Consider the following 17,700-nt stretch of genomic DNA (forward strand, 5'->3'; position numbering starts at 1 on the left):
ATCCAGGGCATTAAAAAAACACAAATTTGACACAATTCTACGGATTGACAGGGCAAGCTATGCTGGGGCCATCTGCTAATTATTTCGACCGGCCAACCCCATTTGTACTGGTTAATGGTTAATTGCAATTAACGTTCGGCCAACACTGCCACCCATAATATTTTTAACATTTTTTTAAAGCCTATTCTTATGGGGGGGGGGGGGGGACACATTAATACAGGTTACTCAATATTGAACTGAACCTTCGAATGTACATAAGTCACTTTTTCAATTACGACATTGAAACTGGGGAAGATGGGAACATGAAATAAAAACCATTTTGCAAATTAATAAATAAATTATATAGTTAAATATTATACACTGCACTTACAATGGTATCATATCATCGTTACGGGAATATACACGAAAACATACAAACACATGGTTACAAATTAAATTACACTTTGAGCAATACAAAAATAATAAAAAACTCAATCACACTATAACTAACCTTATTTTAATACAGTTAGCTTCATTCCGGTGGAGGTACTTTGGTACCAAAATGATCATAATCTTTACAATTTTGAAAACAAAAACGCACCTTATTAGGTTATTATTAAGGTACAAATTTGTTTTGAAATGTACATCGAATATGTCAGTAAATTTTAGTGTAAGCTTAGGAATGTAAGTTTGCGTAATTCCTCTACTTTTGGCAATGTTTAAGTCAAGCTTCCTTTTTTAATCCGTGCCACACTAGATATCAAACCGTCAGTATTTTGATCTACCAAACGCGCGGTTTAAAGTCGAGTGTGAAACTTTAAAGATACTTTAGTGCTATCTAATGTCAAATGTATTTTAGTAACAAATATGTCTGACACTTGTCGTTTCTGTGACCCGTAAGTGTTTGTGCCGAACGATATCGAAATAGGAAGACAAATGCAGTTTAGAATTTTTTACAACCTTTTCTGCACGCATTTGTCAATTCTATCATGTTTATATACGCCATAGCCACATGATAAGCTCCATATAATTATATGGTGCATGAAGGAAAAATACGTAGCCATCTGTTAAAATTAACAGTTTAAAGTCAAACAACAATTTGTTAATCGTTAATCTTAATCGGTTTTTAACCTTCGTTCAATTTTAAACAAGTAGAAATTTTCTTGCCAGAGTTATGTATTAAGACGTTTACGGCATTTTAAATGCTTATTTCGGAGTTTATTATCCGTTTTAGTGATTTGACATTCCTATTTTTTACATTTAGATTTCAAACCAATTCTTTCGATACAATATATGTATTCGTTTCACGTATGGCGGTAAAACGGTTAACGTAAGACTTGCGATGTTTAATCAATATCCTGGTCAATAATAGGGTAGGTATCATATAAAATATGTACAACACTACATTTTTCATTCTACGTTACCGAGTACAAAAGTACAATACATTAAAAATATCTAGTCAGGCGTTTGGCATATCATATGAGTTTTGCAGTTTTTGACATCAATATTGACATCATAAAGACTCAATTATTTGCAATTAAATGTGTAAAATACATACATGTCGTATGTCGTTAACACACATAACAATGAATGACATCAAAATATGTATTGATTCCTAAATCATTATTATTTCACTCTTAAAAATGGATAATACAAGTTATCTGTTGTACTTTTAATTAACTCAAGTCATATGCCAAACTCACAATCGTATTCAAAACCAGAAGGATGTTTTCCAACACAAAAGCTGATTCTAACTCATAAAATTCATGAAGGTACATAGTTACTGTAGAGTATCACTTAAATACTGTTAATATTCAAATCTGGACATATAGAAAATAAATGCTCGTATAAAATAATGGAAGCGAACGGAAAACACCCTTTACTCAACACACATTCAGTGCGTGTTGCATAGAGATCGTTCCATACAGTTCTTTACTCAACACACATTCAGTGCGTGTTGCATAGAGATCGTTCTATACAGTTCTTTACTCAACACACATTCTGTGTGTCGCATAGAGATCGTTCTATACAGTTCTTTACTCAACACACATTCTGTGTGTCGCATAGAGATCGTTCTATACAGTTCTTTACTCAACACACATTCAGTACGTGTCGCATAGAGATAGTTCTATACAGTACTTTACTCAACACACATTCAGTGCGTGTCGCATAGAGATAGTTCTATACAGTGCTTTACTCAACACACATTCAGTGCGTGTCGCACAGAGATCGTTCTAGCTTATTCTACATACGCTGCTAAGCAAAATGTTGTATAAAAATAATCTATTTCAGTTGAAAGTAAAAAATTAAATCGCTGCCAATATGAAGACAGGTGGTGTAAAACGAACACCAGGGCATTATTAAAAAAAAGTTGGGAACCGGTTAATCTTACATTTTGGGTTCGTCGCACTTAGAATTACTAGTATTTTCAAGCCTGGTGCCAAAAAAATGGTCAAAATTTTGGAATCATATTTTATTTCTTATCCCGTGCAAAATAAACTATGTTCTTTTTTACCCCACCTGACCTGACCTGCTAGCATGAGTTGCGTTCTCGGGCGCGACTCCATACATCTAGCGCGACTTCAAGTATAGACTCGCGAGTACGCAACTCATGCTAGCCGGTCTGATACACTTTTAGAATTTCTTTGAGGGTACATTTGGATACCAATGAAGTCATTTTCATTCGCAACTACCGTATAAGATGTTTCTCAGGTAAACTAACTCATATTAACTTTTTTGTGATATTTAAATAATGGGATTTTTAACCCTTTTCCAGGCCGCACAAATCTACTAGGTTTTCCAAGAAAATCCAAATATATATATAACCGTCCATTACGGTTTACGGTTCAATTTGTACTGGTTAATGGTTAATTGCAATTAACGTTCGGCCAACACTGCCAATTAATCCAGCAAGTCGTTACATTTCCCGAAAGTGCAATCTAGTTTGAACCTAAATCGGGATGCTAAAGTTGAATGTGGTTGATACTATGCCTGGAAAAGGTTTTATTATAGAAGTATCCGAATGTATTCTAAAGATATACATTTTATTGGAGCTCTTACTTGGACGATACACAATCCTGTAGTCGCTAGGAATAGTTATAATTTAAATAAAACTGCACTTACCCGCAATAAGAACACAAAATTACGAGCATACAATTGAAACTGTAAGAATGTGAAATATTTTTGAGAAGATGATCTCTCAAAATTTTACATTTGACACATAGGCACCAATGATATTATAACTAAAGATAGGTTATAGGTGTTACCTTGTACAAACTGTACAAGCTGCCTTTAGTCGTGCCTAGACAAGGGAGATATGTGCACGTGCTAACGAGGTCTCGCACACAGAAAGAGACACACGAACAAGTATGACAAAGATGGCTGAAATGCGAAAATTAATCAAAAATAACAGATTTCTTAGTAGGTAATTATAGAAGTATTTATTTTTTGTGCTCCAAATATGAGTATAACCTATCTATAGTTATATAATAGAGTCTGTGCGGAAAGAGAAGAGTCGTGAAATGTATGGGACCCAATACATTCTACGCACAGACTCTATCATTGATGGGCACACGATATTTAAGATTATTCCGAGGTACATCGTCCACTGTCAACTCACAATTCTTAAACCTTATTGAAAAGAGACAAGGTACATAATGGACTGTCAAGAGTGTTCCTAATACGGTCAATATCCACGACTGTAGGCTTGAGTCGGTCATGAACTAAGAACTGTTAAGAATGAAATCCCGTGAAGGACCGAAAGGAACTAAATCTTTGCACGCTCTTTAGATACTTTAGTTCAGTGGGATTGGAAAGTGCTTGACTGAGTGAAACAGAAAACGGACGGAACGAAACGGTTCACAATGTCGCTGGCACAAGTGCGAACGAGATGAAAGAACGACGTGACACGCCAAAGCCCAAAAAGTAAGATGGAAAAATCAAATATTTTTCTATATATTTTAATATTTTTATTGTGTTAAGGTGTTAAGGACATATTATATCGTACACTTTGAAATATATACAGATACCAAAGATTGGAAAAAAATCGAGTGTAAAACTGATTCCTTTTCATTCCTGGGCTCCCGTCTCTCAACAACCGAACTGAACTAAAGGAACTAAACTACCGAATCTAGTTCGTTTGACCGATTTACCGAGAGCGGTGCGCTCTCTGTAGCAGGCACAAGCTTACACGACTGTATACTAACTACATCCACACTATACTCATAAATCAGTTCAAAATACAAGTCGATGTGATATATTGCGTTAAAATTAAAATATCTACAAAATTAACATAAATATATATAAAAAAACAACACAACAGCTGCCGTCGTTCATTTCACACAAAAATATACGGGAATCGTATACAACTATGTTTTTATTATTAGAGGAATCCATTGGGGCAAATGCATATACATACTAGAAATACAACTAATAAGTAAGGAAGTCTAATCCTGATTGGCAAAATTCGCCATAAATATCTATAAATTTAGTTATTTTTCTAGAGTACTTACATTTGCCCTATGATTATAAAATTGCTTAAGTATTACTTTTTATCCCTAGGGTTTTTAAGTCTTAAATTATATTTTTTGTTCTTTTTCATGACTATAATATTTTCATTTAGTAGTTACACTATTTTAGACCTTAAAGCAGTGAGATTAAGTCAACTATTAATTAACTACCTAGACATATACGATACCCGCATGGTCGTATACTAAGGCAGTACACATTGCTCCAATGTGAGCGAGACACCACTACATACGTCGCCCTGTCTCGCTCACACGCCGTGTTATAGCCGAGTAAATAAAAGGTAATGTATAATCTGACATAATATAAAAAGCGAAGCGCTGCTTGTGATGCCGGCGTTATGACTAGTGAGAGTCACATCAGCGGAAATCTGAGATTCCAATCCTACCCGTCGCAGTTCAAACGACATCTTTTTTTTAAGACAGTGGCAAAAAACCTTGATGCTATGATTGCTAAGTTCACACTAGACAATAAAAAAAAGTAACCGTAAAAAGTTTATTTTGTTTTTCGCTTATCTGAGATATGAAAAAGTTTATCATAACGCATACGTGTCGTCGTGTATTATTTTGCCTTTGTATGGTGTTATAAACAATTAAATATTATTTTTATAAGACAGATACTAGAAAAATATAGATCGATTGACCCAATTTGTCCAACCAATCCGTAATTTTAGTACAAAATTGGCACAAAACCAGGATGATTGGATAAATTGTCAATGAACTGTTACGGCTGGCATATACTATCACAACCTAAAGTATGCTTCATTTAAATAAACAACTATTATGAGACATCTTACATCAATCGACCTAGCCCCACTATTACCTCAATAAGGCTTGGGTTATGGTTACTAAACAATACTAAATAAAGATATAAATGACAGTTTGAACTGCGACCGTCTCCTTCGCACTGGGACCTAATTCGTTGTCAAAAGACTTAAGTTGCGGAAACAGTCTACGCGTTCCTAATCAGACTTTATTCTACGCAAAACAATTCCAATGAGACGAAATAATTTGTCTAATTACGCCTCAGAATAAACTATTTTGTCTCATTGTCTTTGTTTTAACAGAGACTAATGTAATAGTGTTAAAATTAAAGAAAAACGTGACGTGTGTATCGAACGAATGTCGTAGGCTTTTGTTTATCCGATATAATCTAGATATTCTAGATTCTAAACACTAGATTCGAAATAAATTAGTATTTACTCATCAATAGATTGTTCTTTCATTTTGGCACCTTACATGGCGACCGCGACAAGCTACGTCACTCCATTATACGTATGGCAAATTGGCCATTCACATATCATTCTCAGGTTTATCTTACCATCGATGGATAGATACTTAATTGTTTTACTACACAAAACCATATACTATCAGCCGATTTGTATATAACCCTCCCGTAAAGAGCCCAGCCTGTGAAATGAGTTTAGATTTCAAAAGATGCCCTAAAAAAATATAGTAAAATTATTTACGGCACGTTTTTCCTTGACTTTATACTATTTTAGTCTCCGGTATTAGGTATTACTCGGGCACTATGCCCTTTTATAAAAAAGTACAAAATCCCCCGACCCGCGACCTCCCTGAATGACTTACATATAACTTACGTGGCCAAACATCACAACGTATATGCGTACTGGTGTGTATAAAATGTGTTTGGATCGACAATTGCAAAAAGGGAAGTTTTTATGAACCATTTATAGACAAAAAAGTTTACAAATGGTTATAAGTTATGAAAAAGTACCTACTTAAAATCATATTCCTTATTTATGTGCAAATTATTGTTTGAATACTGCGTATATAAATCTAAATAATAATATTACACACACATAATCCACATTCGTTTTATTAAAAAAGAACCTATGGCATTTTGGCAGATCCTACATTATGTTATTGAGGAATCTATAGTCTATTCCATTCCATATGGATATGTCCATATGGTATTTGATTTTCATTACTTTATGAAGTAATGTAAACTAAAAACCACAGAACTTGGTCATTCGGCCACTGAGGTACAATTTTATATATGAAATCATTAGCTAAACGACTAAGTCACGTGGTTTTTTATTCACTCCTTTTAGATCTAGGAAGTCAAAATATAATCAAATTATTTACATATCAAACTTTACCAAACCGCCCTTTTTGCAATCACTCATATATTAATTTGTATGAAGCATTTAAACTATGACGCACACACGTCTCACGTATCTACACATGAACTATAAAAAACATTTTACATTACTCTACTGTAACTTACCTAAATAATATGATATAGAAAATGGTCTTATGCTATTAGAGATGCAATAAAGAAGCCAATTTTTGGTTTATTATTGTAATTATTAATATTTTGGCGTTGCATCAACGCCGTATTAAACTAGGCAAGTGGCCGGTTTCGTTCTCCTACAAAGAACTTCATTTACAGAACAAGACATTTAAGTTTTTTTTACCTAAATTCCGAGCCTAAGAAACAACATACCATATAATGGCACAAAGTTCGGTACTCGGATGAACCCTTGAGATCAGTGTTGGACGAAACGTTAATGCAATTAACCATTAACCAGTACAAATTGAACCGTAAACTGTAACCGTCCGTTACGGTTTACGGTTCAATTTGTACTGGTTAATGGTTAATTGCAATTAACGTTCGGCCAACACTGCTTGAGATATCGCGTCCAAATGATAGTCAAATTTCTATTTTAAATTAACTATAACACTTTAAACTCTCGCGTTTTGTCTTCCGTGACCACAGCTAGTGCAACCTAGCTGAAACGTCGGAAAAAAGGTAAAATAATGAAGTTTAATCACGTTAGACCCGTTAATGACATTAATTAAATTAAATATGTCAAGGTCGTCGCAAATTTACAACTCCAGGGTCTAATAATTAGTTGAGGGAACACACGAGACAATGAGTGACATAACATGTCAGATATATGAAATTGTTTTTTTTTACTGTTCTGGTCGCTAAAGTCGGGCCAAGCTAAATCTGCGGACTTTCCAGTGACAGAACGTAGTAGTATAGCACAAACGTCAAATTCCTATGAATACGTTGAGTTAGCTCAGACGGACTCTAGTTGTTTACAAAAATTGTCGTTGGTAGGTTTTGTTATAGGACACTATACAATTAGGCCTTAAAACCAGTATCCATATGTTAAAGTTTCTTGTAGGATCCGAAATCGGCACTTCAAGTATATTTGCTTAAGGGGTTCGATATTTCATTAGTATAAAAACCCTATAAACTTGTACTATATTAAACAAAGATAAGTTACTAATGAAACATTGGCCCTGTTTCGACTAACTTTATAAGGCCAAAGGCCTAATAATTGCATCTCTTGTTTTCGTATGCCAAAAGAAAAGAGATGCAATGTTGTGGTTGGCAAAAATGAAATGCGTTTTAAAGCTTGGCGCGAGTAACATGGCGCTCACATTTAGTGCGATTTTTTTTGTCCTAAATGTTTCATTGAAAACAATGAAATACTGAGAATAATCGCAATTTGACGTCATGTTAACCGTTCAAGGTAGCCATAGTTAAACTTAACAGGGCCTTGTTTTTCAAAATTTATATCTGTTACTTGGTCAGATTTTATTCCTTAAGGAGCCTTTCTAATGGCGCAACTAATAATATATCTAATTAATTTAATATATGTCGTAAATTGACTATCAAACTGAACGTTTTTGACTGATACAACTTTTGTAGCGAGTATATAAGTATAAATCAGTGTTGGCCGAAACGTTAATGCAATTAATCATTAACCAGTACAAATTGAACCCGAAGCTGTTACCGTCCGTTACGGTTTACGGTTCAATTTGTACTGGTTAATGGTTAATTGCAATTAACGTTCAGCCAACACTGGTATAAATACTTAAGTCATATTTTTAAAACCAAGTCAGAACGACTAATAATTTTTGATACAAGGCCCTGTATAGTTTAATTTTACAGTATATTGGAATGAAAATTGTTTACAAATTGACTTTGAATGAAATGAGGAATATTAGTAAAGGAAGCGTGGAAAGTCAGTAATTTCATTACGGTATCTAAAGTTAATTATAGTATTCGCTTCGCTAGGTTCCGCCATTTTAGTTTGTTTGTTTCGCGTTTTGTTTAGGGATTTTTTAAAGCGTTGTTTTATTTAGATTCACTAATATCTGAGATATGAATAAATACTCTCGGATTAGTTGGAACAATATGCGAAACATACAAGTATAGCTATCAATACACACAATAGTTATGGGGTTTATTGTAACTTATTGTGTTTATTGGCCTAAAATTCACCAATTTTTTTTGTTTCTATTGTATTTATACAATGGAGCTGTTTTTAAATATAGCTGAATTTAGCTAGTTTTACTACTTAGTTAAGTAGCAAAAATTTTATTTAAATATTGTTTGTTGATTACGAAATGCGTTTCATTTGATCTTTATTTTAAGTTCGTTTCGTTCAGTCATGGGCTAATAAATAGTGACGGTGAAAAATATTTTAACACATGTCGGTCACCATGGAAGTTAATAGGATGTGTTTCGATACATGTGGTTATTTTGACCGCCATTATCTAGGTATATGATGCCGACCGGTTATTACAAATATGTATAGTGTGTAAAAATGTGTCGTTTTCAAGCATAAGGTACCACATTGTCACTTGCCATAAGGACGCTCTGACAGGTTATTTGTATGTGGATACAAGCAAATTTCGTCCTTATGGTAAGCGGCAATGTGGTACCTCTAGATTGAAAACGTCACATATCATAAAAGTAAAATAAAATGGCGGCTACCAGTGTGGTGCGGTGGTGGCGGTGGTGGTGGTGGTGGCGGTGGTGACGGTGAGCACTCAGCAGGGCGGGTCGGCGCGGGGCAGCGGGCGCACCAGGTACAGCTTTTCGCCCGCCTGCGACCACAACCGATATTATTGTCGACCACCAACCCTTCCACGCAGTCTACATGACGACACAACTATACACGTTGGCTAAAAAATAAGTGCATTCCCGTTGCCAGAGAGGTTTTAGGATTATAATGAGCAACTTTTACTATGGGAACACAACCCCGAAATCGCGAAATTTAAATACAGGGTGGAAAAATTTTATGGGCCCTGGAGGGAAAGTGCCTTAAAACCTTAAGTTACCTTATTTTACTTAAAGAAAACATTTATTTTTATTTTTAAAAAGAACCAAAACTGCATTTAATTTCAATTTCTTTATTCATTACGAAAGTTACATGTCAATTTGATTATAGATTTAATAATCACATAACATTGTTTTTTGTATTCAAAGATTTTTTTAATTTTTTATTTTGCTCGTCTAAAAATATTCTTGAGTACTAAATATTCGATTTCATGAATATTTTGTACGACAGAAGAGTGTAAGACCTAATGTATCTTGAAGAGATGATATCATATTAATTGTATTGTCTAGTAGAATAAAATAGCGAGTGTTTATTATTTTTTTATTTTGAGTCGGTTCGATTCCCGGGCGAAACAAACTAAATAAAATATGCAGTAATGGTAAAAAAATGCCTAATAAAGTAAATAGCCTTAAGCGTATTCCATATTCTTCCCTCAGGCCAGCAAAGTCAAACAAACACGTCATCATATAAAAAGAGAAAAAAATCTTTAAATGCAGTTTTGTTTCTTTTTAAAAATAAAAGAATATTTCCTTTAAGTAAAATGGCTTACTAACTTAAGGCTTTAAGACACGTGGACACGTGGACGCGGAAGTGTTTACCTTGTTCGTGTAGATGGGCGCCCGTTGGTAGTGGGTGACCAGCTGGTCGAGTGTCGGGAACTTGCGTTGCCCGATGCAGTACAGGGACCCGGACACGTGGACGCGGAAGTGTTTATTACGGCCCGGCGCTTTTAGGGATACTGAAAAATCGCCAACCTGAAAACGAAATATATTGTTATAAAATATATAGTTTTGCATACTATAGTAATTTAACTATAAATAGCTCTAATTTATTCAAAAATGTTTGCAGTAATATGTAACGTATTAAAACTTTTAACGACTTAAATGTACAGTCAGCTGCAGAGAAGTGACTCCCACCCCCATCCCCCTTTCAAATAAATTTCTATGCAGGGAGTGTCACCTCTCTCTGCAGCTGACTGTACGTGCGTGAGTATATGTATGTGTATGCGTGCGTACTAGCCTGTGTGTGTATATAGGTGCGCGCGTGCGTGTATAAGTGCAAGCGTGCATGCATGCGTTCGCGTGCTGGCACTGGCGCGCGTGTATTGCCCGTATTTGCGCGTGGGTGCGTGTGTGTCTGTGTACGTGCGCGAGCGTATGTGTGTGCACGGGCGTAGTTATACTAACATTAGTCTCGGAGTCTCTGATGAGGAAGTCGCCGTCATGTCCGTGCTGGTTGAGCAGCGTGTCGCACTGCGTGCGCGTGATGGCGCCGTAGTACCAGGCTCGACCCTGGGCACCAGTTCCCGCCACGGCTCGACCGCCTTCCGTCGCTTCACTAAAAAAAAAACAGTTTTGATAAATAACAGTTTAATTTTAGAAAATCTTATGAAAAGTAACTCTGCCCGTCTCTTACTTTTTCACGTTTAGACCGCTAAATAAATTTAAATTAGATAGATTGAGCCCCGGGAAGCAATGGAAAGTTTTTATCCTGGAAATCATCTCTAAAAAAGGGGAGAAGGGGGAGAAATTTACTATGAAAATACCTATTCCACGCGAACGAAGCCGCGGGAATAGTTGTTTTTTTTTTTTCTTACCTATATGGCATGGCGAGGTAGTCGGCCAGCTCCTGCAGGTAGTTGCGCGGTACTAGCCCCTGTCGCCCGCGCGAGTCCCGCGCGCGGTACCACTCGGGGTCGGAGGGCGGCCTCTCCACGATCTCCAGCCGATCGCCCTTCTCGAACGATAACTCTTGCTCGTTGTTCGATGTGAACGAGTATAATGCCACCTGAAGAACGAAAACATTTTATTTACTCAAAAATTATTTTAGGTAATTTTCCTGAAAAAATTAACAGAGAAGATTGAACGGCTGGAGTTGCGAACTTGTGATGGATATTAGAATCAGAAATTTATCAAAGTTCCTGACTATACAATATACTTTTATACATCATTTTAATTTTATATTCTTAACCCGTTAGATCCCGAGCATTTGTTATTTTAGACTCATATAAGGCAGAAATCATTTTCACTCTATTGATACAAAACAAACAAAATAGGCATTGCCGTACCATCCGAATCTTCATTCGCATACAATTCTGAATGAAATATGTAAATACAGCAATGAAGCAAAATCATATCCTTATCTTGCATTACTATCCAGATCAGTGTTGGCCGGCACGTTAATGCAATTAACCATTAACCAGTACAAATTGAACCGTAAACTGTAACCGTCCGTTACGGTTTGCGGTTCAATTTGTACTGGTTAATGGTTAATTGCAATTAACGTTCGGCCAACACAGGTCCAGATGTATTTAAAAGTTATGTATAAATGGAAATGATCTTCTAAATGTGTGTACTTACAACAATATCTAGAACGTTCTCCGCCATAGCGTAAGTGTGGACCGGGTCCTCGGCATCACCCTCTTCGCTCGTGTAGTTGGACGGAAACCTTAACAAAGAGACCATCCGATTTATTAAGATAATTTATTAATTAAGACTAAATAAACAAGATAAACTGACTTCGAAATTTTCCACATAGAATCTCCTTTCTAACTCCTTTATAGCCTCCTCGACCCATTGCTACAGAATAGGTAATAGTATTATCATACAGAACGGCCACGCACCACCCCGTCTTGACTCGAATTACCTCGCCCCGCGACAGCAGATTGACGGCCGTTTGCCGGCCGCTCAGTACTATTTTTAAGCAACTTACTCACACTATGCCGCATGACGCGTGTACAGACGTGCCGTTCACACATAGAAACGCAAGTGATTTTTGATGTATCCGCCCTGTGCTATTGCTTTGCGGCACTCATATTGAACTGTTTTTCGGCAAAGAAAAACATCGTGAGGAAACCGAACTAATTCCAGTAGTACGTCTTACCCGTCTTGTTTGGAAGGTCAGATGGGAGTCGCTTTTGTAAATAGTGCTTTCTTGAAATTAGGTTGGAAATAGAGGCCAAACTCCTTTAAGATTAAACCCTGAAAGTACTAAGACTAGGAGATGACTCACCATCCAGTGTGCCCCTGGTACTGCCCCCGCCACCATCCATCGTTGCTCTTCTCCAGGATCAGGATTCTGGTCCCTTTGGTGAGCGACAACTCGTCGGGTTGTTGCGCCTGAAAAAAAAACAGTTTGCTCATCTATTTATTTACTGGTGTAATAACACGACTATGGTGTGCGGCGCGTCATCGTGAATCTTGTCAGAATGTACGAAGGCTCATATTCCGCGCGCGTCAGTTGAATTAATGGCGATAACACTACCGTCGTTAGCTTAATCCATATGGAATAGAATAGAATTCATTTATTCATGGTAAACTACATTTCATACAAACGTATTACAAAGAAAAAGTTTGTTTAAAACAAAAAAGTATATACCTAGTTTACCACGAAATGGTTCCGCCTCAGCATAATGCTAACCCTAAAGTCAGCGCTGGTCTTCCGGCGAGACCATTTGTGGGGCAGTAGGGAAAACCAAAAACTATAGGGAGCCAGCGTTAACTGTAGAAGACAGCACAGAAGCCCCATGTTTTAAGTATAGATTTCAGATGTAATACTCAGTGTTGGCAGTTGAAAATGAAACAGTTGGCCGAAACGTTAATGCAATTAACCATTAACCAGTACAAATTGAACCGTAAACTGTAACTGACCGTTACGGTTTACGGTTCAATTTGTACTGGTTAATGGTTAATTGCAATTAACGTTCGGCCAAAACTGGTAATACTTACCTACTTGCTCTTTATACCTAATTAATATGGGACTAATTACCTACCTAACCCTTATAACTAAGAAAAGCTGTAAAAAGTAATGAAATAAATGCATTTGTATTGTATTGTATTGTATGTAGGCCAAAAGATGACAGACCCTCCAACGCGCATAGGGCCACAAGTCAGCATTTCCCTTGACATGTCACGATTGCGGGGGCACTTAGCATGTTAGCAAAAATTTGAAGTTCGGCAGAGGAAAGGTAAGGTTGTAGTAGCATAACAGCGTATTGTTGTGAGTTAAGCGGCTAATAGCCTACGAAAGGTTTTGGAATAAGGGATTTAATGGGAACTTACTTGATAGTTGTACTTGACGACGGCGGTCCCTAATGCCTCCGTTGGTTCTGCGACGCGCCTCGCTCCGGGCGACTCGGTGCCGCCGCGGACTGGAGAGCTGTTAGAGGGAAGTGTCTTCGAACCGGAGCCTTTTTTAACTTTCTTCTTAATACTGAAACAAAAATTATACAAATAAATACATATTATGGGACACTTACACAATATTATAGTCTCAAACCCGCCGAGTTTCTTGCGCCGGTAGTTTTGACACACACTATATAACTGTGCACATAAGCGTGCATTCTGTACACGCCACCGGTGTTTCGAGTCGTCTGTGAGGCGTAGGTAGTTGCTGAACTAGTCTTACCTGTCAAAGAGCGAAGGCTTCTCCTTCTTGACATAGTTGCTAGGTACATAGCCCGACTGGGAGCGTGCATTCTGTACACGCCACCAGTGTTTCGAGTCGTCGAGCAGGAGGTATCGCTCGTTCTTGCGCAGATCGAGTTCTTGGGCGCCCTGCGCTGCGTAGTCGTATTTCGCGACCACATAGCACACGTCCTCCTGAAAGAGAAACACTATTCAGCAGCTTTGTATAAACAATATTTGAATTATCTTTAATGAAGTGTAAGTGCCAGTTGCACCATCCACACTTGACAGACTGATCAACGTCACCCGGCACGCCGCGGCGGTTTACTATGAAACTTTCCATACAATCAATTTTAGCGAACTCTTTAACGATGACAAACAGTTGGTGCAACCGACCCAAAGTCTATAAAATAAAGTTCCCCTCTGTTAGATCTACAAACTATCCAATATTTATTTTGCTCTTGTCATTTAAACATGTTTCTTAGGTCTAATGAGATGTTTCCTAAAAAACTCCCTAAGTAATCCAAGAATCAAGCATTCGTAAGGTTTGGGCACCGCTTATTAACACAATCAGCACCAATCATGACGCATTATAGTTACACTTCTACAAAATATTTTCGCTTCATATCGAGAAAACAATTCTATCGTTTACGTAGTAGCGCTACGAGCGCAGTTTAGCAGTAAACGATTTGAGCGGCGAGTGTAGGTACCTACCGGCGTGGTATAAAACCACATGGTTTTCAGGAAATAGCACATTAAGATCTAACAAAACCATAACGTACCAGAAAACAGTTTCCTCTGCTAAGATTATTACAGGAACAACAACACTGAAAAACCATTTTAATAATTAATCAGATTTTAAATTAGTTTTTAACACTATCCATAGCTTCCCGTACGGCAAATCAACTATATTTTAATACTTCAGGACAGATACTGCGTCATATTTCCTCTGGCTCTGTTAATTAGTAAGATTAGTTAACATGCCAGTGCGGTGTCTATGTGCGCAGCCAATTATGTAGGGATGTTTATAAAGACAATGTAATATGGTTTTATAAACAACTTTGTAAACATTGCGTTGTGAGATTTAATAGTTTTATAAAATTGGTTTATTTGCCAAGCCTGATCAGACTGTCATTAAAAAAAAATTACGAAAAAATAAAAATAAAAATAGGTATGGAAGGATTACCAATTTTTTTGTTTATTTACATCTTATTTTTGACACCAGTGGGTGGCTACATTATAACTTTACTTTTGTTCCATCTTACTTCGTAGTTCATTGTTGCAATGCGTCACTTAACTTTAACTCTTAACTGTAGAAAATAAAGCAACTCGAAAGAAAATCACGAAGTGAATCGCGTCTTTAGATTAGATGAACAGACGAGCGTATGTAAAGCGTAACTTGATCAAACTACGTTTTACGTAAAAGTTGTTACGCAGCTTTATCGAATTTAATTAACTATAACTCACAAGACCTAGATTTCAGTGCTTTGCTTAAAAACTTATTTATGTGTATAGAACCCAATAGAACCTTAATAATTAAATGCTAGTACTAAGCTTGCTTAAAAACTAATGCCTAAATTTGGTGCCAAGCAGACCCCAGGCTCCCCCATGAGGCGTGGCGAAAAATCCAGGACAACGCGAGAAAGATGATTACTAAGCTTGCTTAGAATAGGTAGCATAATATTATTAGGCCTTATAATAGCTTCCAATTGATAGCATTGAATTATTTTAGATTCCATTACGAGCCCCAACAATTCAGCATCTCCCTTCTTCTTCATTTCCTGTTACCCCCTGCTGGGGTGTAGGGCTCGAATCTTGTTTTTCCATTCAACAATAACAATTCAATTTAATAACAATTCAGCATACTACCTGTATAATGTAAATGGGGTTGGCCAGTCAAGCATTTTTACAGCTGGCACGAGTATAGGTTTCTCCTGTCAAGCCTATGAATATGTGGTATTTTGTGGGGTGCGAAACTGTCAAAGGAGGAAGAGGATACGGAACCAAATATTCGGTTGGGCTAAAACTACCTTAAAAACTAAAACAAAAAGAAGTGCATATAGGCCCGCGCTCAGCACTCTTCACGTGCTTTTGATCCTTCCCCTTCTGACCGAAAATTGGCTCGAAAAGCCCCTTCTGACTTGGGAAATTTTATGAAAAGAAACGGAACCTATTGATATGCTGTGCCCTTACAGGGTGAGGTGTTGAGGTGGTGTGAGGGTGTTTACCCATGTGAGACATTTTATATTATAATTGACATCTATATTGTACCATGGTTGCAATAAATAATTATGAATTATGAAGGCCTACCATGAACACCGAAGTTCGCAAATTGTGGGCATCTTTCATTGTCACCATAATTACGCCATAATTGGAATAAAAGAGAAAGATGCACACAATTTGTAAACCTCGGTCTTTGTGATAGGCCCTATGATCGCAAAGTGCACCCGCGCCAGCTAGGGGATGCCCCTAAAACAGATTTGTTTAATCAGTAAATATTCGGCAGTGCGAATAAAACTATTCAACCAAATCAATGATTGAAAAATATGCCGAATACCGAATAATTACCGAATTCGGCCCATCACTATAATACAATAATATAATTCTTATAAGAATTTTAAAACATTTCAATATAATTTATCATGGGTTTTACCGAGTCTTATAGCTTAAATATAATATGACTTTCAATAGTTATATGAGTCAAAGGACATAAGACGGTAGGGTTTCCCAGATTCAGAATTTATGATTCACACTTGATTTAGGCTCAGAATCAAGAATCTATAAAGCAGTCTAGAATCAATCGATCTATTCTTTCTAAGCCAGAATGACTATTTTTAGGATAGGCTGGTTCCATGACAATCAACTTTCTGATTGTCAAGGGAACTGGTACAGACTTGTTGCTGGCTACAAAAATACTTTAAGTATCTATGTGGTTCAGTGATACAATGCACGAGGTCAGTGACTAATGCAGGGTGATCTTTAGCAAAGAGTGGTAGTTAGTTACCTGAGCGTTTTTCCCATGTCTCGGGTTGGCCATGGCGTGCGGCGCCGGCAGCGGCTTGCTCGCCCACACCGAGTCTGCGGCGCGCGCGGTTCGCGTCTCCAACATCTGAGTCCCTGGCGAGCCCTGCTGCTAGCGCTCCTTCCCTTCACTGATGCATCTCCACCTCCACCGCCACTGCACCGACCATTACCACTGCACAACACCGCACGCGATCGATCGCCCGCGTGAATACGCCGCAAAAACAAACTATTGTTTATTGTAGGACGTGCGAAACCGATCGAAAGCTATCGCCCGATGAACGCACAGGTGACATACACGAAGAAGGTTTAAGCCGTTTTGCGACACGAGCCTATATTTAGGTTGAATTTAACGATTGCCCCGTTAGTCTATACGTTAATTCTAAGTAGAATTTTCTTATAAAACGATAAATTAAAGAATTTATCGAGAAAATTTCACATCAGTCGGTGGGGCAACGATGGATGAATCAATAGACAAGAAAAGTTTTTTATCGCAATTTTTCTTAACTACCATTGACAAAATGCAGCACTTCTGTTTTTTTTTTAGAAAGTTGTTTGACTCGTGTAAATTTAATATTTTTTTATGATAACGTTTGATAGTGACTACTATTTATTTTATTGTTTTTCTTTCTTATTTTCAGCATATTTTAATTTTTGTGGAAGAAC

The 17,700-nt window shown here is 37.1% G+C and overlaps 1 protein-coding gene across 1 annotated transcript; it reads right to left on the minus strand.

Moving 5' to 3' along the window:
• Window positions 1-317: 317 nt before the first annotated feature.
• Window positions 318-17,655, minus strand: LOC134740826 (SH2/SH3 adapter protein dreadlocks). Its single transcript, XM_063673470.1, has 9 exons — window positions 17,018-17,655; window positions 14,015-14,208; window positions 13,669-13,819; window positions 12,620-12,726; window positions 11,968-12,055; window positions 11,205-11,395; window positions 10,795-10,945; window positions 10,207-10,362; window positions 318-9,374 (listed from the first exon to the last, which is right to left on the minus strand). Exons 1-9 carry the CDS (start codon window positions 17,120-17,122, stop codon window positions 9,318-9,320), a joined length of 1,200 nt encoding a protein of 399 aa, XP_063529540.1. The 5' UTR covers window positions 17,123-17,655; the 3' UTR covers window positions 318-9,317.
• Window positions 17,656-17,700: the final 45 nt, after the last annotated feature.

The sequence above is a fragment of the Cydia strobilella genome, chromosome 4 (assembly GCF_947568885.1).
Source record: "Cydia strobilella chromosome 4, ilCydStro3.1, whole genome shotgun sequence".
Taxonomy (NCBI): domain Eukaryota; kingdom Metazoa; phylum Arthropoda; class Insecta; order Lepidoptera; family Tortricidae; genus Cydia; species Cydia strobilella.